Here is a 23,780-nt window from a genome sequence, read left to right as displayed (position 1 = left end):
ACCAGCTTCATGCATTTCAATTAACAGGTGTGCCTTGTTAATTTGTAAGGGCCTCCCAGGTGGCGCTGTGCCACCAGAGACTCTGGGTTCGCGCCCTGGCTCTGCCGCAGCCGGCCGCGACCGGGAGGTCTTTGGGGCGACGCACGTTTGGCCTAGTGTCGTCCGGGTTAGTGAGGGTTTGGCCGGTAGGGATATCCTTGTCTCATCGCGCACTAGCAACACCTGTGGCGGGCTGGGCACAGTGCACGCTAACCAGGTCTCCAGGTGCACGGTGTTTCTTCTTTCCTTTCGGGTTGGATGTGCGCTGTGTTAAGAAGCAATGCGGCTTGGTTGGGTTGTTTCGGAGGACGCGTGGCTTTCGACCTTTGTCTCTCCCGAGCCCATACAGGAGTTGTAGCGATGAGACAAGATAGTAGTTACTAACAATTGATACCACGAGAAAAGGGGGTATAAAATAAAAAAGTTAATTTGTGGAATTTCTTTCCATAATGCGTTTGAGACAATTAGTTGTGCTGTGTTGTAAAAGCCCAAGTCCATATTATGGAAAGAACAGTTCAAATAAGCAAAGAGTAACTCCAGTCCATCATTACTTGTGATTTTTGGTTCCAACTACTGTGTGAGACTCAGAGTAGGTGAACGGGTGATATCTGCATGTGTGGTTCCCACAGTGAAGCATGGAGGAGGGGTGGAGGTGCTTTGCTGGTGACACTGTGATTTATTTAGAATTCAAGGCACACTTAACCAGCATGGCTACCACAGCATTCTGCAGTGATACGCAAACTATAATTTGTTTATCAACAGGACAATGACTCAACACACCTCCAGGCTGTGTAAGGGCTACTTGACCAAGAAGGAGAGTGATGGAATGCTGCATCAGATGACCTGCCCTCCTCCCAATTGAGATGGTTTGGGATGAGTTGGAAAAGCAGCCAACAAGTGCTCAACATATGTGGGAACACCAACACTGTTGGAAAAGCATTCCAGGTGAAGCTGGTTGAGAGAATGCCAAGAGTGCACAAAGCTGTTAAAGTAAAGGGTGGCTACTTTTGAAGAATATAAAATATATTTAGCTTTGTTTAACATTTTTTTGGGTTATCACATGATTCCATATTTTCATAGTGTTGATGTCTTCACTATTAATCTACAATGTAGAAAATTAAAAACAAACCTTGACTGCTACTGTATATTGAGAGAATACACAGATTACATGGTGCACTGCATAAGGATAAGGATATACAGTGCATTTGGAAAGTATTCAGACATTTTAGAAATGTTTCCAAATGTAGATTTTTTTTTCAACATACCTTATGTAAATAAGTATTGAGACATTTTGCTATGATGTTCAAAATTGAGCTCAGGTGCATCCTGTTTCCAGTGATCATCCTTGAGATGTTTCTACAACTTGATTGGAGTCCACCTGTGGTAAATTCAATTGATTGGACATGATTTGGAAAGGCACACGCCTATCTATATAAGGTCCCACAGTTGACAGTGCATGTCAGAGCAAAAACCCAAGACATAAGGTCGAAGGAATTGAATGTAGAGCTCCGAGACGGGATCGTGTCATGGCACAGATCTGGGGAAGGGTACCAAAACATTTCTGCAGCATTGAAGGTCCTCAAGAACAGTGGCCTCCATTCTTAAATGCAATAGTACAGAGAGATCCTTGATGAAAACCTGCTCAGGACCTCAGACTGGGGGGCGAAGACAACCAAAACAACGCAGGAGTGGCTTTGTGACAAGTCTCTGAATGTCCTTGAACGGCCCAGCCAGAGCCTGGACTTGAACCCAATTGAACATCTCTGGAGAGATCATAAAATCGTTGTGCAGCGATGCTCTCCATCCAACCTGACAGGATCTGCAGAGAAGAATGGGAGAAACTCCCCAAATACAGATGTGCCAAGCTTGTCATACCCATGAAGACTCAAGGCTGTAATCGCTGCCAAAGGTGTTTCAACAAAGTACTGAGTAAAGTGTCTGAATAATTATGTAAATGTGATATTTTTTATTTGTAATACATTTTCTAAAAACCCATTTTTCATTTGTAATTTGGGGGTATTGTGTGTAGATTGAAAGGGGGGACTGGGACGATTTAAACCATTTTAGAATAAGGCTGTAACGTAACAATGTGGAAAGTCAAGGGGTCTGATTACTTTCCAAATGCATTAAGATTATTAAGTGTTTGAACCTGTAATACATTAATATAAAGTACGCCAATTTGGTTATGTACTGCTATCATGTGGAAATTACTTCTCATGCTTTGTCTCGAGATAATAAATTTAAATGTACTGTCCTTATTGTATCGTCAACTACTGTAGGGTGATTTTAATCAACAATACAGGCACTACATCAATATACTGAGACCCCATGGTTGCATCGTGGGCCATATCTGCACTCCTACTCTGAGAATGAATCTGAAAAGAATGCTTGAGAATTCTAAGCTTTATTATGTTGATACATTTAAAGAAATGCACTTCTCACATTGTCAACATTAAGAGTTTTTTTGTATAAAACAAATAAATATACTGTAAGGTGTAGTTCCTGTCAGAGGAACAATTTACACTGCGACAATTTGCGTTAAGACTAGTGCCTGGAATGCAGAAACCGTACAATGTGACAGACAAGGCATTTAATAAAATAAAAACTATACAGCCCTGACATTCTGTATATATTGTTCAATACAGACTTCCCGAAGCCATAACTTTCCCAGTTGAAGGGGGATTTATGTTTACATCAGGTGTTCAAAGGCATTATACACCTAAAAACGTGAATTCTTTATAAATCACTGGCAACGCTGCCCTGACACTATTCAACATAAAAGGGTTTTGTTCTGTTGTCACTGATCCCAATCATCAGCTTTGCGTCTGTGACCCTTGAACAAGACTGAAGCCACCAATATGTTTAACTTAAAAATACTGCGATGGCTCTAGGAAAGAAGTTTATTATTTTATAAGAGGTTAATTATCACAGGATCTAGTAGAGATCAATTAAGTCAACACACACACACTACTTTGCAAACATTTTTAAAGTATTTGTATCAGTTACCAATAGGATTGAAGTACTCCTGTGCAACAATTGTTTGCTTTTGTCCAAGTAATGTTGTTAAAATACTCTAACCAATAGGAGAGGAAATCCTCAGAGCAGCACACATTTGCGCCTCTTCTTGGGTTCCGGAGGCTCCAGGGCAGCCAGTATTGCCTCATCAAACACATTCTTTAGACCTTTCTGCAAACACAAAACATGAATGTACCAAATACACATTTCAACCTTGCAGTGTGTAACCACAACTATTGTAATTGATTGAATGTAAAAACAAATTTGACTGAACTGGGAGAGAGTTGTAATTTAAACTATCCTTTATTCATATATCATAACAGGTTTTAGTCATTCAAGATTGCAAAGATCTTAACCTCCAATGGAAAACTTAAACTTTCAATAATGTTTAGTTACGGTCTTTGATATAGTAGTAGAAAAAAAATACATTGATGTGATAGAAAAACATTAAGTTAGTTGAAGCTCATAATACTTGTTTACACAGCACAGAAATGTTTCCTGGAAGGGTTGAATGGAACCGAAGCATATAAATACTGAGGTAATATATTTTAAAAGGAACACAAAGTCAGCTACAGCCTAATGTAAACTTGCACATTAAGTACTAAAATGAAAGTGTTGGCATCCTTGCCATGAAGGCCAAGGCAGTATAGTCTATTGTGATTAGGGTAAGTCAAAACAAAATCAGACATTGAAATGAAAGTTAATGGGCACACGTTTTAAAAGAGCAACTTGGTTAGTTACTTGACAGACAGTAATTTCTTGACATTAAAGAAGCAGCAGACGATCAGAGGCAAAGCAAGATTTTAAAAGACGCTTATCATCAGAACAGACAGCACTTTCTCTTTCGCTGGGTTTCAGGAGGTTCTAGAGCTGCTAGGATAGCTTCATCAAATACATTCTTCAGACCTCGCTAGAGAGGGGAAGAAAAAGGGAAATATGACTAGCATTAGAGAGAGGTTAGTTAGCACAGACAAGATTAAAGAGCATTGTATGGATGGGTTTCCATGCAGTTCTAGGCCACCACTAACAGAATGAAACGTCAAGCTGAGCACAAAAACGACAGAGCAACGTGTACATCTAACACAATAGGTTGTTATCATGCAGGTCACAAGTATTACCGGTTTTGTTTATGCTTTAGAACATCTCACCTGTGTCAGGGCAGAGCACTCAACATATTTGACTGCCTTCAGGTCACGGGCGAGCTTCTCGGCCATCTCAGGGCTGATGGGCTTCTGTTTGTTCTTGGCCAGCTTCTCTACTGTGGAAGGGTCATCTCTCAGATCAATCTGAGTTCCAACGAGCAGGAATGGTGTCTTGGGACAGTGGTGAGTGATTTCGGGTACCCACTGCAAGATTGAAAACAATGTTTCCTAACACTCAGAATGGTCAGTCAGTCAGCTAGTCAACGACACCATAACTAGTATCTTTCCCATCACTTCATTTTGTTGCCAATTTGACATTACATTTAACCTACTAGAAATAATGTATTTTAACTCAATATTCCTTTATTCAAAAATGTGCATTGTATGCTTCATGGGCTTGGCATTGTACTCACCTTTTCTTTAACATTCTCAAATGAAGAGGGTGAAACACTAGAGAAACAAACTAGAAAAACATCCGTCTGGGGATAGCTCAAAGGTCGTAACCTGTCATAATCCTCCTGACCTGTGGAGACGGGTATAAAGCGTTGATTAAATGTGAATAGCAATCAACCAACATGTTCTTTATTAAAGTTGGGAACTGAAGACCATGTCCTTGAAAAGGATCCACTCTTACCTGCAGTATCAAATAATCCTAGGGTGTACGGCTCACCGCCAATCATGACAGTTACTGCATAGTTATCAAACACCTGTGATGAGAAAATGAAAAGAGAATGAGGCATCTGTCCTGTTCCATGATTATTCAGAATGGTAGTTATTGAGAAGACCCAAGTCGCTTCTGTTAGAGTCAGTGTGAAACAATTACTAGATCAATAATCCGAGAGAAATCCAACGTATAAATTAGATGTACTTACTGTTGGTACATATTCAGAGGGGAATTTGTTGGTTGTGTATGAAATCAAAAGGCAGGTTTTTCCCACCGCTCCATCACCAACCACAACACATTTAATCGTCTGCATATTTGTGCTGTCTACTTTTGTCTGAAAAAGACAAGTGAAAGTTAGATACAAGACTTCAGATGAGTGGCAGGGAGTATCCACCACCACCACCAGCTGTTGTTATCCGACTAGCTAACTAGCTGGCGTCTGAAATGGGTTTGTTCGCTAGCAAACCAGGTCTAAATGGAAATATTGTAGCTAGCAACAACCATCTAGCTACATTATGGACTTCGTTGTACAGACTCTATACAGATCTAACTAGCTACTTGGTTGTAGCTCATTTAAACGGACGCAGTTAACGTTAGCTAGCTAGCTGAGTCGGTGTTAGCAGCTAACTGGCTACCTGGCGAGCTCATTCTCAATTTCCTATTCATTTTATTTTTCCTAACAATGAATGACAAGCCTATTGCTAAAACACCTTAAATAATCGCTTTGGTATTGCTGTACATGTAAAGTATTGATGAGGATAAATGTATTTCGGTGATTTTCCTACCTTTTCCTCACTGAATCTGGTATTTACTTCACCGGGCGTTGGCAGCTGCTTGGCTCTCTGCTGCTTGTGCCAGTGCGTGTGATCCCAGTCAACACCAGTAGGGGGTGCACGATAGCAAATAATGTGGAGGTAAACTTCGGGCGGATATGGCTCTGGAGCTATAAAACCACAGACGATCAATTATATTGATCACCAGATACTCAACTGGCCGCTCTAACAATTCAAATAAATGTCTTATAAAATGGAAGGCAGTAGGGGGAGGCAAGATCAGGGGGGGGCATTCTAGCCAATGAGAGGACAGATACGCGTATGAACAACAGGCTCCGATATAGTGTTTTTTTCTCAAAGTTGCCCGGGTGTCACGTGTCCTACTTATATCAGTGCACTCGTGACAACCTACGCATTACGAAAATTCAATTTGATTTTATTAGCCCCCGTAGCAAATAAGCCATTACATGGTGTGTTAACCAAATTCGCTCTCTTATTGACCTCCATACAAAAACTCCTCGCTCGATGAGCAAAAAACGCCACCTATAGGAAAAGACAGATTTTGGACCTAGTTATGGCTCTCACTTCGCCTCTTCCTCTCTGATTTGTATTGGTGGATCACAACCAACTGAAAAGTGCATACACTGCCATCTACTGTACTGGATTGTGAGACCCGCCTCTATTAGTCTATGGTATTTTTTTTTTATCTTGCCCTGTTATGGAGTGTGAATTCATTGCACGTTGTGACACAAAAGAGGAAGGGAAAAGGGAAGAAAAATGGCCCTACCAGCTAAACCTACACCCATTAAAACCTCACCACTATTCCACTACTTAGGACACTAATCATTTAACACACCATGTAACTCCTCTGCAGTAAAATATCATACACCCAAGTACTTGGTCCTTCTGTAGCTCAGTTGGTAGAGCATGCGCACCAGGGTGACATCTATTTGCACACATGACTGTAAGTGTTTTAAAAGCAAATGGCATATATTATTATTATTATATATATTACTTCTCTGCAGCTGCCACCATGACATCTATTTTCGGTGTTTTACATTCTATTTCTGCAGTACAACTGATAACAATGGCTATTAATGCTAAGAAGCCAACCTTACTGAAGCACATGCTATTCCTAGCACTCTTTATTGGCCTCAGCCTACTCACAGGGATCCTCTTAGGATCCCTCTCCCTGGAACCATCTTCCTCTACTACTCTCTTCACTACCTCAGACACCTTCTGTACTCCTCTGACCCTGGCAACCTCGACCTGCCTTTCTCTCACCGGACACTTCTGATCTCCGGCAACATGGGTACGCCTACAGTTAACACAGCTTTTCCCACCGATACTACACATTCCTTTGTCTCATGCCCTCCTGCACACTTCTTATATCTAGCAATCTCCCTCCTACACACTGCTGCAACATGACCATAAGCTTGATACAGAAAATACTGGAATTAGCTCAGGACTAAAGCTCTAACAGGATAACTGACACATCCTAACTTTACTTTATCTGGTAAAGAGTCCATCAAAACTCAGCAGGACAGAAAATGTCTTATCTGTTTCACTGCACTGTCCACCGGGTCTGCGTTGCACCAAACGGTAGGTGTCACAAACACAGAGAATTTTACATTTCAGTTCCTAAACTCTTCTCTACCCAACCACATATGGATCAGCCAGAATGCAAGTATCCATTCTCTCCAAAAAAAATCTCACTACCACTGGGAAAGAATCATTTTTATAATCGGGACGAGGCTCGACCTCAGCAGGTCTTCACCACACCTGCCTCTGCAGGTAATCCTTCCTTACTCTCATCAGGTTGAATTTCTAAGCTCCCGGTGACGCCAATCTTCCTCCCCACACCGCTTCCCTCTACACTCAGCACCTTTCCTTCTTCCTCGCTGTCTATTTACACATCTCCACGCTGTTTCCGCTCCTTTAGTGGCAAACTGTTCAAATGGTTCTTGTATCTCCTGAAATTATACTCACGCATAACATGTAGCCTATTTATTTAGATATTGTATATTGTTGTTGGTGAAAAATCTGTCAATGTGTCCAATTGAGCCACTTAGTCCTAATTTTCTCCAGGGGTGCCGTACTACTATGGCTGACACAGACCCCCTCCCCTATAAACTAAACATTCTACCCTTTGAAAATATTATTTTTTTAGGACTTGCCATGTTGCACTTTCCTCCTGCACTAATGTTGTTGAATCGATAGATGCAGTGGCAGCAGCTGAAAAAGATATGCCTGGAAAAATACATGTTAATGTCATATTATAATTTACAATATGATCAAGGACATACACTGTACATTGTTTTCATATTCTCATTTTCTACAGAAAGCCATGTGGAAGGAACACAATAGTTGATCTTAAATGAAATGCTACACTTCAACAATCATAGGCTGTCTTTTTGCATGGTTTCACAACAATGTGGGTGAAACATTCTGATGTTCCAGCAGGACAATCTGAGTGGCATTACATGTGCAGAGGACATGTAGCTTTAGACATTCCTCCCAGGTCTGGAGATGACACACCAGTACCTCCCTCCTCACATTGCCTCAGTGCACTCATTGTGACAGTGAAGACCCCAGCATTCGTACCCTTCATGATGTAGCTCCTTTCTGTAACTCTGAGCTTGCTGGTCTTCACCACAATCTGACAATGATCTAAAATAGGTCCCTTACACCACTACTTTGTGTTCTGCCTATAGTAAGGATTACACTGGCAGGAGATGGCTATACATCTATCCTGGTAGCATATGATAGAAACATTTGTAGAATTGCAAGAAATTTGCTTAAAACTACAAAATGTTCTCCCAGCCTCATGACAAAATGTGAACAACAGCATGAGATGATATCAAACAGAATAAAAACATCCCTGCCCCATGGCAAAAAGGGTAGAATTACAGGATTTGGGGGGGCAGTAAAGGCCTCCATTTGAAGTTAGTTTTTTATTTAAGTGCCAATGATTGACACCAGATCCTAGGTGTCCCCATAAAGAATTAGGTTTTCTTTACTTGTATGTTGACATTTAAAACAAAATCAGAAACAGTGGATTAAATGGTCATTTTGTGAGAAAACCACCAAATATATGTAATGCAGTTTATTTTTCTCTATATGCTACTTTAATATCATGATAAAAAAATATACAAAATGATAAATAACAATAAATTAAACATATATGATACAAAACATAATTGCATTGAATAGACATTGCAATCAAAATCACATGTTACGTGTTTAGTAACCCCATCAAAATCATACAAAATAAAGGTAAAGATTCCAATGCTGAGCTGCCTTCCCACTCCTGTGACTTTAGAGCATTATGAAGATATGCACGTTTCTGCATTATTATACATTTAAAACATCACAATTGCGGATTCTAATACTGGCATATTCAGTCATCTCTGTGGCTGGTGATGGTTTGGTGTGAGCCCTTAGGATGGTCAGGTTACTGTAAGTTAAGTGGTCATCAATCATCTGTGCCTTGGATTTACCATCGTTTGCATATGTGTGCTCATTTTCAATAACAACAACCTGTAAAATAATATACAAACAAATGACACCCTAAAGTTGTGTATTGTGAGAGACTAGTAAATGTATGCTTTTACAGTGCATTCAGAGCCCTGGACTTTTTCCACATTTCGTTACGTTACAGCCTTATACTAAAATTGTTTACATCGTTTTTTCCCCTCACCAATGCCCCATAATGACAAAACAAACAAACAAAATTTAGAAATGTTTGCAAATGTATAAAAAATAAATAAAAAAATATCACATTTAGAGAAGTATTTAGACCCTTTACTCAGTACTTTGTTGAAGCACCTTTGGCAACGATTACAGACTTGGGTATGATTCTATAAGCTTGGCACACCTTTATTTGGGGAGTTTCTGACATGCACTATCAACTGTGGGACCTTATATAGACAGCTGTGTGCCTCTCCAAATCATGTCCAATCAATAGAATTTCAAGTTGTAGAAACATCTCAAGGATGATCAATGGAAACAGGATGCACCGGAGTCTCATAGCAAAACGTCTGAAAACTTATGTAAATAAGTATTGTGTGTTTTATATTTGTTACTTTTGCAAACATTTCGAAAACCTGTTTTTGCTTTGTCATTATGGAGTATTGTGTGTAGATTGATGATTTAAAAAATATATATTTAATCCATTTTAGAATATGGCTGAAACATAACAAATTGTGGAAAAAGTCAGTTCTCAGTTATCTCCTGTACAAATAATAAGAACTTGTCTAAAAACGTAGGTATAGAGTATGCTTTTGGTCTGTGTTGAATGATGCATTTCCGAACCTGTGGTTTGTCTGTGGTACTATGACACTAATGTTAGGAGTTCAGAGCTACAGCCTGGCGAGCGAGTTCTGATTAAAAACCTGACACCAAGAGGAGGACCAGGAAAACTCTGTAACTATTGGGAAGATACAATTCACACAGTGGTGAGACAAATGGGTTCAGACCTGCCGATTTATGAATTGAGACCAGAAAAGGGTAGGGGACGCTCCAGGGTCCTGCACAGAAACCTGCTCATGTCCTGTGACCACTTACCTTTTGAGACACAACCAGAAATGACCAAAGTGGACAAAAGTCAGAAAACGAGGAGACACCAGCCTGCATCACAGACTCTAGATTCTGACGAAGACAGTGGGGATTAATATGACCTTCATCATCAGCCGCTACAGGTTCCCACATCTCCTACAGTACCTGAGGAGAGGAATGCTGAACCAGCGAGAGAGTGGGAACACAGGCCCCCAACAGTGAAACAGACAGTTGCAGTGCCAGTCCCTGATACGCTACCAGCACAGCCTCTTGTTGAAAAGCGGCTGGAGGAGACAACAACAGTTAAAGACCTGCCTGCTGAAGAGATTAACTTGCCTGCTGAAAATTTGCCTGATGATCGTCCACCAAGTGCCTTTTCTTCATATACTGATGCTGCTGAACTTGAGGAACCAGCCTACCAGCTGCCACAAAAAGAGAGATACCCTACAAGACGTATCACCTATGATCAGCTTGGTATCCCTTCCTGCTACAGTATACAGCCACAGCCACAGTTGTTCCCTGTCTACTCTGCACCAGGACTGGTTCAATGGCTGCCATCACTACAGCAATGTTACTTTCAGCCACCTTACATGTATGGGCTTCAGCAAACATGAGGCTACAGAGTTGACATGTTTGACCATGGACTACCGTCTGATTTCACAAACTGTCAAAATTGACAATTTGCAGACTATGCATATAGATCATTAACATTGATGGACTGTTGATCAATAGTATGATAAAATACTGCATATGTTATATAGCTGGTCAACAGATATGGACTGTGAATATAACTTGTTAGTTATATTTGAACTGTGACCCTTGACCTCTGCTCAAGTACTACCTTACAGAAGAGGATTTTCTAGGTCCAGTGCATACGGACTGTTGAAGAAGACAATGTTGGTAATGTTGGGACAACATTTATTTTGTCGGGGAGAGTGTGACAGGTTAAAGGAAATATTCATAGCCTGTTATACATTAAAAAGTATTAGTAAGTTCATAGTATGTGAGGATCTTAAAACATCTAAGGTTAAAAAGATGCATTCAGTATTAGTTGATAGAGATTGATAACATTCATATAATTGTGTTAAAGTTAAAATCTGTCAAAGGGTACGAATTGTGAGAGTAATGTGTAAACGTTATATTGATTACTTTATTTTGTAGTGCCTAAAAGTGTTCATCTGTGATCTACGAAATGCTCTTAATCTATGAGCCGGAGATCGATTGCTCTGGTCTCCACCCATATTCCTGGGGGGAAATCGCGGTCTTATTGAACTAAACTTTGAATTGAGAATACAACACCATATCACTCTCGTGATTATTTCTCCCCTGATTTCAGGTACTTTATTGATGATAAAATTAGTAATTTAAATGTTATAACTCGCTAACATGTCAAGAGTGTTTAAGGTGTGTTTTAGTAACGTCTTGAGGATGTTAGAGTTAAGTTTGAAGAGAGTAATATTAGCCCTGCTCAGTTGAAGTGAAGAATAGCATCGTACTGAGAGTAGCTGCCATTTTATGTCGATTGTGAATGAACATGCGCATTGTTAAAAAGACATTTTGCTGTGTTATTTGTATAATGGGTTTTCTGTTGTTTTGTAATGTGTTACTTTTGTGAAATGATTTAACTAAACGTTGAATTGAGAATACAACACCATATCACTCTCGTGATTATTTCTCCCCTGTTTTCAGGGGCGTAACAATGACACAATCTCAATCACACTCCACACTGCCCTTTCCCACATGGACAAAAGGAACACCTATGTGAGAATGCTGTTCATTGACTACAGCTCAGCGTTCAACCCTGGGACTAAACATCTCCCTCTGCAACTGGATCCTAGACTTCCTGACGAGCCACCACCACTGCGTGGCCAACTGGTGGTAAGGGTAGGCAACAACACGTCTGCCACGCTGATCCTGTCATGCAGGTGAAAGAGGACCCAAAAGCGACTTGGCGAAAACTGAGTCTTTAATCCAGTAAAGTAAATACAATCAAAAAAACACAACTTTCACTCGAAATGACGAGGACAAACTGGAGACTCGATCTTGAACAGCAGGTGAACAGCAGGTTGCCTCGGGAAGGCACTTGAACCAGACAGACTCAGACACCTGCTCACCACGCAGCATCTGAGGAAAACACGACACGACAGGGCGATACACAAACACAGCACGGTGAATTCTAAACAAGGAACCGACAGGGCAGAAACGAATAACAAGGAGAGAAATAGGGACTCTAATCAGGGAAAAGGATCGGGAACAGGTGTGGGAAGACTAAATGATTGATTAGGGGAATAGGAACAGCTGGGAGCAGGAACGGAACGATAGAGAGAAGAGAGAGCGGGAGAGTGAGAGAGGGAGGGGGAGAGAGAGGGATAGAAAGAGGGAAAGAACCTAATAAGACCAGCAGAGGGAAACGAATAGAAGGAGAAGAACAGGGACAAGGCATGATAATTAATGACAAAACATGACAGTACCCCCCCACTCACCGAGCGCCTCCTGGCGCACTCGAGGAGGAATCCTGGCGGGAACGGAGGAAATCATCAATGAGTGAACGGTCCAGCACGTCCCGAGACGGAACCCAACTCCTCTCCTCAGGACCGTAACCCTCCCAATCCACTAAGTATTGGTGACCCCGTCCCCGAGAACGCATGTCCATGATCTTATGTACCTTGTAAATAGGTGCGCTCTCGACAAGGACGGGAGGGGGGAGGGAAGACGAACGGGAGTGCGAAGAAAGGGCTTGACACAGGAGACATGGAAGACAGGATGGACGCGACGAAGATGTCGCGGAAGAAGCAGTCGCACAGCGACAGGATTGACGACCTGGGAGACACGGAACGGACCAATGAACCGCGGAGTCAACTTACGAGAAGCTGTCGTAAGAGGAAGGTTGCGAGTGGAAAGCCACACTCTCTGGCCGCAACAATACCTTGGACTCTTAATCCTGCGTTTATTGGCGGCTCTCACAGTCTGTGCCCTGTAACGGAAAAGTGCAGACCTCACCCTCCTCCAGGTGCGCTCACAACGTTGGACAAGCGCTTGAGCGGAGGGAACGCTGGACTCGGCAAGCTGGGATGAGAACAGAGGAGGCTGGTAACCCAGACTACTCTGAAACGGAGATAACCCGGTAGCAGACGAAAGAAGCGAATTGTGAGCGTATTCTGCCCAGGGGAGCTGTTCTGCCCAAGACGCAGGGTTTCTGAAAGAAAGGCTGCGTATATGCGACCAATCGTCTGATTGGCCCTCTCTGCTTGACCGTTAGACTGGGGATGAAACCCGGAAGAGAGACTGACGGACGCACCAATCAAACGACAGAACTCCCTCCAAAACTGTGACGTGAATTGCGGGCCTCTGTCTGAAACGGCGTCTAACGGGAGGCCATGAATTCTGAATACATTCTCGATAATGATTTGTGCCGTCTCCTTAGCGGAAGGAAGTTTAGCGAGGGGAATGAAATGTGCCGCCTTAGAGAACCTATCGACAACCGTAAGAATCACAGTCTTCCCCGCAGACAAAGGCAGACCGGTAATGAAGTCTAGGGCGATGTGAGACCATGGTCGAGAAGGAATGGGGAGCGGTCTGAGACGACCGGCAGGAGGAGAGTTACCCGACTTAGTCTGCGCGCAGTCCGAACAAGCAGCCACGAAACGGCGCGTGTCACGCTCCTGAGTCGGCCACCAAAAGCGCTGGCGAATAGACGCAAGAGTGCCTCGAACACCGGGATGACCAGCTAACTTGGCAGAGTGAGCCCACTGAAGAACAGCCAGACGAGTGGAAACAGGAACGAAAAGGAGGTTACTAGGACAAGCGCGCGGCGACGCAGTGTGCGTGAGTGCTTGCTTAACCTGTCTTTCAATTCCCCAGACTGTTAACCCGACAACACGCCCATAAGGAAGAATCCCCTCGGGATCAGTAGAAGCCACAGAAGAACTAAACAGACGGGATAAGGCATCAGGCTTGGTGTTCTTGCTACCCGGACGGTAAGAAATCACAAACTCGAAACGAGCGAAAAACAACGCCCAACGAGCTTGACGGGCATTAAGTCGTTTGGCAGAACGGATGTACTCAAGGTTCTTATGGTCTGTCCAAACGACAAAAGGAACGGTCGCCCCCTCCAACCACTGTCGCCATTCGCCTAGGGCTAAGCGGATGGCGAGCAGTTCACGGTTACCCACATCATAGTTGCGCTCAGATGGCGACAGGCGATGAGAAAAATAAGCGCAAGGATGAACCTTATCGTCAGACTGGAAGCGCTGGGATAGAATGGCTCCCACGCCTACCTCTGAAGCGTCAACCTCGACAATGAATTGTCTAGTGACGTCAGGAGTAACGAGGATAGGAGCGGACGTAAAACGTTCTTTTAGAAGATCAAAAGCTCCCTGGGCGGAACCGGACCACTTAAAACACGTCTTGACAGAAGTAAGAGCTGTGAGAGGGGCAGCAACTTGACCGAAATTACGAATGAAACGCCGATAGAAATTAGCGAAACCTAAAAAGCGCTGCAACTCGACACGTGACCTTGGAACGGGCCAATCACTGACAGCTTGGACCTTAGCGGAATCCATCTGAATGCCTTCAGCGGAAATAACGGAACCGAGAAAAGTAACGGAGGAGACATGAAAAGAGCACTTCTCAGCCTTTACGTAGAGACAATTCTCTAAAAGGCGCTGTAGAACACGTCGAACGTGCTGAACATGAATCTCGAGTGACGGAGAAAAAATCAGGATATCGTCAAGATAGACAAAAACATAGATGTTCAGCATGTCTCTCAGAACATCATTAACTAATGCCTGAAAAACAGCTGGCGCATTGGCGAGACCGAACGGCAGAACCCGGTACTCAAAATGCCCTAACGGAGTGTTAAACGCCGTTTTCCACTCGTCCCCCTCTCTGATGCGCACGGGATGGTAAGCGTTACGAAGGTCCAACTTAGTAAAGCACCTGGCTCCCTGCAGAATCTCGAAGGCTGATGACATAAGGGGAAGCGGATAACGATTCTTAACCGTTATGTCATTCAGCCCTCGATAATCCACGCAGGGGCGCAGAGTACCGTCCTTCTTCTTAACAAAAAGAACCCCGCCCCGGCCGGAGAGGAAGAAGGCACTATGGTACCGGCGTCAAGAGACACAGACAAATAATCCTCGAGAGCCTTACGTTCGGGAGCCGACAGAGAGTATAGTCTACCCCGAGGAGGAGTGGTCCCCGGAAGGAGATCAATACTACAATCATACGACCGGTGAGGAGGAAGGGAGTTGGCTCGGGACCGACTGAAGACCGTGCGCAGATCATGATATTCCTCCGGCACTCCTGTCAAATCGCCAGGTTCCTCCTGAGAAGTAGGGACAGAAGAAACGGGAGGGATGGCAGACATTAAACACTTCACATGACAAGAAACGTTCCAGGATAGGATAGAATTACTAGACCAATTAATACAAGGATTATGACATACTAGCCAGGGATGACCCAAAACAACAGGTGTAAACGGTGAACGGAAAATCAAAAAAGAAATAGTCTCACTGTGGTTACCAGATACTGTGAGGGTTAAAGGTAGTGTCTCAAATCTGATACTGGGAAGATGACTACCATCTAAGGCGAACATGGGCGTAGGCTTCTCTAACTCTCTGAAAGGAATGTCATGTTTCCGAACCCATGCTTCGTCCATGAAACAACCCTCAGCCCCAGAGTCTATCAAGGCACTACATGTAGCACCCGAACCGGTCCAGCGTAGATGGACCGACAAAGTAGTACAGGACTTTGATGGAGAGACTTGAGTAGTTGCGCTCACCTGTAGCCCTCCGCTTACAGATGAGCTCTGGCTTTACTGGACATGAATTAACAAAATGTCCAGCAACTCCGCAATAGAGGCACAGGTGGTTGGTGATCCTCCGTTCCCTCTCCTTAGTCGAGATGCGAATCCCTCCCAGCTGCATGGGCTCAGTCTCTGAGCCAGAGGAGGGAGATGGTTGCGATGCGGAGCAGGGAAACAACGTTGATGCGAGCTCTCTTCCACGAGCCCGGTGACGAAGATCTACCCGTCGTTCTATGCGGATGGCGAGAGCAATCAAAGAGTCCACATCTGAAGGAACCTCCCGGGAGAGAATCTCATCCTTAACCACTGCGTGGAGTCCCTCCAGAAAACGAGCGAGCAGCGCCGGCTCGTTCCACTCACTAGAGGCAGCTAGAGTGCGAAACTCAATAGAATAATCCGTTATGGACCGTTCACCTTGGCATAAGGAAGCCAGGGCCCTAGAAGCCTCCCTACCAAAAACTGAACGGTCAAAAACCCGAATCATCTCCTCTTTAAAGTTCTGGAACTTGTTAGAGCAATCAGCCCTTGCCTCCCAGATAGCTGTGCCCCATTCTCGAGCCCGGCCAGTAAGGAGTGAAATGACGTAAGCAACCCGAGCTCTCTCTCTAGAGTATGTGTTGGGTTGGAGAGAGAACACAATCTCACACTGCGTGAGAAAGGAGCGGCACTCAGTGGGCTGCCCGGAGTAGGAAGGTGGGTTATTAACCCTAGGTTCTGGAGGCTCGGCAGGCCAGGAAGTAACAGGTGGCACGAGACGTAGACTCTGGAACTGTCCAGAGAGGTCGGAAACCTGAGCGGCCAGGTTCTCCACGGCATGGCGAGCAGCAGACAATTCCTGCTCGTGTCTGCCGAGCATGGTTCCTTGGATCTCGACGGCAGTGTAACGAGCGTCTGAAGTCGCTGGGTCCATTCCTTGGTCGGTTCCTTCTGTCATGCAGGTGAAAGAGGACCCAAAAGCGACTTGGCGAAAACTGAGTCTTTAATCCAGTAAAGTAAATACAATCAAAAAAACACAACTTTCACTCGAAATGACGAGGACAAACTGGAGACTCGATCTTGAACAGCAGGTGAACAGCAGGTTGCCTCGGGAAGGCACTTGAACCAGACAGACTCAGACACCTGCTCACCACGCAGCATCTGAGGAAAACACGACACGACAGGGCGATACACAAACACAGCACGGTGAATTCTAAACAAGGAACCGACAGGGCAGAAACGAATAACAAGGAGAGAAATAGGGACTCTAATCAGGGAAAAGGATCGGGAACAGGTGTGGGAAGACTAAATGATTGATTAGGGGAATAGGAACAGCTGGGAGCAGGAACGGAACGATAGAGAGAAGAGAGAGCGGGAGAGTGAGAGAGGGAGGGGGAGAGAGAGGGATAGAAAGAGGGAAAGAACCTAATAAGACCAGCAGAGGGAAACGAATAGAAGGAGAAGAACAGGGACAAGGCATGATAATTAATGACAAAACATGACAGATCCTCAACACGGGGGCCCCTCAGGGGTGTGTACTTAGCCCCTCCAGTACTCCCTGTTCACCGACAACTGCGTGGCCAAACACAACTCCAACACCATCATTAAGATTGCTGATGACACAACAGTGGTAGGCCTGATCACCGACAACGATGTGACAGCCTATAGGAGGTCGGAAACCTGACCGTGTGGTGCAAGGACAACAACCTATCCCTCAATGTGATCAAGACAAAGGAGATGATTGTAGACTACAGGAAAAGGAGGAGCGGTTGCATCACCGCCTGGTATGGCAACTGCTCGGCATCTGACTGTTAGGTGCTGCAGAGGGTAGTGCGTACTGCCCAGTACATCACTGGGGCCAAGCCTCCTGCCATCCAGGACCTATATAATAGGCGGTGTCAGAGGGAAGCCCATAAAATTGTCAAAGACTCCAGTCACCCAAGTTATAGACTGTTTTCTCTGCTACCGCATGGCAAGTCGTACCGAAGCGCCAAATCTAGGACCAAAAGGCTCCTTAACAGCTTCTAACCCCAAGCCATAAGACTGCTGAACAATTAATCAAATGGCCACCGGACTATTTACATTGACACTTTCCCCTCCATTTGTTTTGTACACTGCTGCTACTCGCTGTTTATTATCTATGCATAGTCACTTCACCCCTACCTACATGTACACTGCTGCTACTCGCTGTTTATTATCTATGCATAGTCACTTCACCCCTACCTACATGTACACTGCTGCTACTCGCTGTTTATTATCTATGCATAGTCACTTCACCCCTACCTACATGTACACTGCTGCTACTCGCTGTTTATTATCTATGCATAGTCACTTCACCCCTACCTACATGTACACTGCTGCTACTCGCTGTTTATTATTTATGCATAGTCACTTCACCCCTACCTACATGTACACTGCTGCTACTCGCTGTTTATTATTTATGCATAGTCACTTCACCCCTACCTACATGTACACTGCTGCTACTCGCTGTTTATTATCTATGCATAGTCACTTCACCCCTACCTACATGTACACTGCTGCTACTCGCTGTTAATTATTTATGCATAGTCACTTCACCCCTACCTACATGTACAAATTACTTTACTGACTTTATTGTCCCCATGGGGAAATGTTGTTGCAGTGTCATGTACACGTTTAAAATGGCATTTAAATGGAAAACAAATTGACAATACAATTTTCACAACAGTTACATACCCATAAAAAGAGACTGGCCTGCTGGCCTTACTGGGTCGATAGGAACATTAATCCGAGCTATTTAGGAGGGATATCACACCTGGTACAAATGATTGTCTGGTTCTGTTTTTCCTGCCGATGGGTGCCCTATACCTGCGCCCAGAGGGGAGTAGTTCAAAGTCCGGATAAAGGGGGTGGCTTGGGTCTAAAATTATTTTGTGAGCCTTGTGGAGGGCCCTGACCTTAAAGATCTCATTAAGGCCTGTCTGTTTGATTCCAAGTACCTTGCTTGCTGATAATCCTTCTCAGCATATTTCTCTGGCTGACAGTGGCATTGCAAACAACACAAAAAGTTAAAATACTCTCATTGAAAGATTTGTAAAACAGAGTCAGTACAATTAACATGAAAAGATCCCAGCCTTTTGAGAAAGTACAGTCTCTGTTGACTATTTTTGTAGATCAGGTCTGTACATTTACTCTACTGAAGATTATTGTCCAAGAGAACACCCAGATATTTGTATTCCTCTACAATCTCTATGTTCTGACATCTGATAGATGTTTCAGAGGTAGGTGTTGAACACTTCCTGAAGTCTATGCACATCTCTTTGGTCTTATTAGTATTTGAGGACCAAGTGTGATTCGTCACACCACTCTACAAGCTCTACAAAGTAATTTAGGACCGGGCCATGATGTTCCTCGTCATCATGCAACAGGCTGATAAAGGCAGTGTCATCAGCGAACTGAAACGAGGTGTCTGTCGGGATGGGAACTAGTACAACCATAAGATGTACAGGAGTGGGGACAAAACGCATCACTGAGGAGAGCCTGTGTTGGTGGTGCGTATGTCCGACACGTGGGTATTACAACAACACATTTACAGGACTTTGAGAATAATATTAATTGAAAGAGGAAGATTTGAGAGGCTACACTGACACAGGTTTCACAACTGCAAAATTATAGAGAGCTTCACCAACCAGGAATAGTTCTCAACTAACATCAAGGCGGTGGCCCGTTCCTGTAGGTTCATGCTCTACCACATCCGCAGAGTACGACCCTGCCTCACACAGGAAGCGGCGCAGGTCCTAATCCAGGCACTTGTCATCTCCCATCTGGATTACTGCAACTCGCTGTTGGCTGGGCTCCCTGCCTGTGCCATTAAACCCCTACAACTCATCCAGAACGCCGCAGCCCGTCTGGTGTTCAACCATCCCAAGTTCTCTCACGTCACCCCGCTCCTCCGCTCTCTCCACTGGCTTCCAGTTGAAGCTCGCATCCGCTACAAGACCATGGTGCTTGCCTACGGAGCTGTGAGGGGAACGGCACCTCAGTACCTCCAGGCTCTGATCAGGCCCTACACCCAAACAAGGGCACTGCGTTCATCCACCTCTGGCCTGCTCGCCTCCCTACCACTGAGGAAGTACAGTTCCCACTCAGCCCAGTCAAAACTGTTCACTGCTCTGGCCCCCCAATGGTGGAACAAACTCCCTCACAACGCCAGGACAGCGGAGTCAATCACCACCTTCCGGAGACACCTGAAACCCCACCTCTTCAAGGAATACCTAGGATAGGATAAGTAATCCTTCTCACCCCCCCCCTTTAAGATTTAGATGCACTATTGTAAAGTGACTGTTCCACTGGATGTCATAAGGTGAATGCACCAATTTGTAAGTCGCTCTGGATAAGAGCGTCTGCTAAATGACTTAAATGTTAAATGTAAATGTAATAGCCAGTGACTATCAGTTAGCATTCAAATGTAGACAGTGCCGGGACAGTATTGACCATGGGCTTGTAGATTAGACTTGCCGTCTTACATTTTCTCAATGACTTCCATCACGTTACACACATCACCACTTTCATAGGATTTGAATAATGTAACAGGGCAAATTACTTGTATGTTGTTGTTGCCTCAGTGGGATTCCGTTAGAATGGGATGAGTGGTTGGAGGATGGTTGTCCCAGTATCTTTTGTCATTGGAGCCGAGGACAGCGGGCAGGAGTAGTTCACAGCCGAAGGAGCAGTTCACAGCCGAAAGAGCGATACCCACTTCTTCTCTCTCTCTATCCTTAGTAAAGTCTATTAGAGTTGCTTCCGTGCAATGAATCCTTCCTTTGGTCTCAGATAGATAGATTGCGAACTCAGTTGGTCTTGAAGGCAATAAAATTTGGAAAAGTTGATCGGTGTTCGGTTGCCAAGCAGATTGGATCACTCAGTTCAACTTGGTGTGGCCACACCGCAAAGAAACTTGATCTGACATCTGGCTGGACAGGGCATCACGGAACCCTGTTGGTTCTAAGAATTCACCACATGTAGGTTCAGTGAGATAAATCTGAGATTTCACCGTAAGTGTTTACAGAATGTTCCTTCTGTACAAAAACAGTTAAACAGTCCTGACGATGTAATATGAGCCTGTAGGTGCCAAACATAATTTGGGTAAAATCCATACATTTGATGTTACAGCAAAATACCATTATACCCATTTTAATGTCATAGGAAAGGAGAAGGAAAATATCACTGGATGATTCAAGGTTATATCAACATGTCACAGTCCTTCAGTTTGAAACATTGTCTGGAAAACATGTTTTAATGTCCTTTGCGCTATTGGTGACATTTTCTCTTTGTTATAAAGAGTAGGAAAAAACCGTTCCTGACTTCTATCCTCTTGAGATACACATCCCCAGTACTCAAAAACCTGGCTGGTCGTTTACTCAGTACCACATGCAGATCACACAATGGTCTGCTGACTTGCCGAAGGTGTCTGTTTTCTGTCTGCTGACCCCCCCAGGGCCATCTCAGAGTCGTAAAAGGCGAAAGGAAGAGCAGTTTGTTTGCTCTCATGATGGCTTGTAAAGGAGGATGCCATCACTAACAGGCCTGGAATGTGGACTCACCCACAAACAAAGGTGCATGGTTACTTCGTGGGCTCTCGTTACAACATGATGCAACTTCATGGTCGCACCAAAGGAAGCTAAGCACCCTGTCATCTTGAATAATTTCCTGACCTAAACTGTGAATGGAGAGCGACTGCAACCTATTACAGAAAGGACATTTAGCTTTAAAATATAATTTAGACACAATTTGGCTCCTACAAGCAAACCATTGACACTTGAAATAGATCCAATGTTCATGAATCTCCCATGAACTACAAAGGACATCCTTTCAGTTATGTCATTCAGGGGGAAACTATCTTAAAAGCTTTAAATGAGAGTGAATCCCTTAAGATAGCAAATATTATACTACAAGACCTACAGCAGATAGAGACAGAGTAGTTACCATACTGTAGACTGGGCACCAAATAACAAAAGGCTAGTTAGGTCTATTACTGAAAATTTTAAACAATGTTGTTTTGTTAGACTTCAGTGCTGCTTTTGACATTATTGATCATAGTCTACTGCTGGAAGAACACGTGTTATGGCTTTACACCCCCTGCTATATTTGGATAAAGAGTTACCTTTCTAACATAACACAGAGGGTCTTCTTTAATGAAAGCCTCTCCAACATAATCTAGGTAGTATCAGGAATTCCCCAAGGCAGCTGTCTAGGCCCATTACTTTTTTCAATCTATACAAACGATATGCCACTGGCTTTGAGTAAATCCATGTGTGGATGACTCAACACTATACACATCAGCTAACATTTAACAAAGAGCTGCAGCTCGTTTCAGAATGGGTGGCAAGGAATAAGTGAGCCCTAAATATTTCAAAAACTAAAAGCATTGTATATGGGACAAATCATTCACTAAATCTCAACTAAATCTTGTATTAAATGTGGAAATTGAGCAATTTGAGGTGACTAAACTGCTTGGAGTAACCCTGAATTGTAAACTATCATTGTGAAAACATATTGATACAACGGTAGCTAAGATGGGGAGAAGTCTGTCCATAATAAAGTGCTTCTCTACCTTCTTAACAGCACTATGTACAAGGCAGGTCCTACAGGCCCTAGTTTGGTCGCACCTGGACTATTGTTCAGTCGTGTGGTCAGCTGACCAAAAAATACCAATTGGCTCAGTAAAGGGCAGCACGGCTGGCCATTGGATGTACACATATTGGATGTACACATACATATTTTTTATGTATTTTTTTTATTTCAACTTTATTTCAAATCAAATCAAATTGTATTTGTCACATACACATGGTTAGCAGGTGTTAATGCGAGTGTAGAGAAATGCTTGTGCTTCTAGTTCCGACAATGCAGTGATAACCAACAAGTAATCTAACTAACAATTCCAAAACTACTGTCTTATACACAGTGTAAGGGGATAAAGAATATGTACATAAGGATATATGAATGAGTGATGGTACAGGGCAGCATACAGTAGATGGTATCGAGTACAGTGTATACATATGAGATGAGTATGTAGACAAAGTAAACAAAGTGGCATAGTTAAAGTGGCTAGTGATACATGTATTACATAAGGATGCAGTCGATGATATAGAGTACAGTATATACGTATGCATATGAGATTAATAATGTAGGGTAAGTAACATTATATATGGTAGCATTGTTTAAAGTGGCTAGTGATATATTTACATCATTTCCCATCAATTCCCATTATTAAAGTGGCTGGAGTTGGGTCAGTGTCAATGACAGTGTGTTGGCAGCAGCCACTCAATGTTAGTGGTGGCTGTTTAACAGTCTGATGGCCTTGAGATAGAAGCTGTTTTTCAGTCTCTCGGTCCCAGCTTTGATGCACCTGTACTGACCTCGCCTTCTGGATGATAGCGGGGTGAACAGGCAGTGGCTCAGGTGGTTGATGTCCTTGATGATCTTTATGGCCTTCCTGTAACATCGGGTGGTGTAGGTGTCCTGGAGGGCAGGTAGTTTGCCCCCGGTGATGCGTTGTGCAGACCTCACTACCCTCTGGAGAGCCTTACGGTTGAGGGCGGAGCAGTTGCCGTACCAGGCGGTGATACAGCCCGCCAGGATGCTCTCGATTGTGCATCTGTAGAAGTTTGTGAGTGCTTTTGGTGACAAGCCAAATTTCTTCAGCCTCCTGAGGTTGAAGAGGCGCTGCTGCGCCTTCTTCACGACGCTGTCAGTGTGAGTGGACCAATTCAGTTTGTCTGTGATGTGTATGCCGAGGAACTTAAAACTTGCTACCCTCTCCACTACTG

The 23,780-nt window shown here is 43.8% G+C and overlaps 1 protein-coding gene across 2 annotated transcripts; it reads right to left on the bottom strand.

The window, feature by feature from the left end:
- Positions 1 to 2,424: 2,424 nt before the first annotated feature.
- LOC124045901 (cell division control protein 42 homolog) lies at positions 2,425 to 5,862 on the bottom strand. Of its 2 annotated transcripts, none has more exons than XM_046365683.1 (6): positions 5,646 to 5,862; positions 5,069 to 5,194; positions 4,831 to 4,903; positions 4,610 to 4,719; positions 4,203 to 4,400; positions 2,425 to 3,225 (listed from the first exon to the last, which is right to left on the bottom strand). In XM_046365683.1, the coding sequence occupies exons 2-6, from the start codon at positions 5,171 to 5,173 to the stop codon at positions 3,136 to 3,138; spliced, it is 576 nt and encodes a 191-aa protein (XP_046221639.1). In that variant the 5' UTR covers positions 5,174 to 5,194; positions 5,646 to 5,862; the 3' UTR covers positions 2,425 to 3,135. The 2 variants fall into 2 exon arrangements, with proteins under 2 accessions (XP_046221639.1, XP_046221638.1); XM_046365682.1 differs by lacking the exon at positions 2,425 to 3,225 and adding an exon at positions 3,342 to 3,964 and having other exon boundaries at positions 5,646 to 5,857.
- Between the last annotated feature and the right edge of the window lie 17,918 nt (positions 5,863 to 23,780).

This window comes from Oncorhynchus gorbuscha, linkage group LG10 (assembly GCF_021184085.1).
Source record: "Oncorhynchus gorbuscha isolate QuinsamMale2020 ecotype Even-year linkage group LG10, OgorEven_v1.0, whole genome shotgun sequence".
Lineage (NCBI taxonomy): Eukaryota > Metazoa > Chordata > Actinopteri > Salmoniformes > Salmonidae > Oncorhynchus > Oncorhynchus gorbuscha.
Note: the sequence above shows the minus strand (reverse complement) of the source record. Positions and strands in the feature narration are given on the sequence as shown.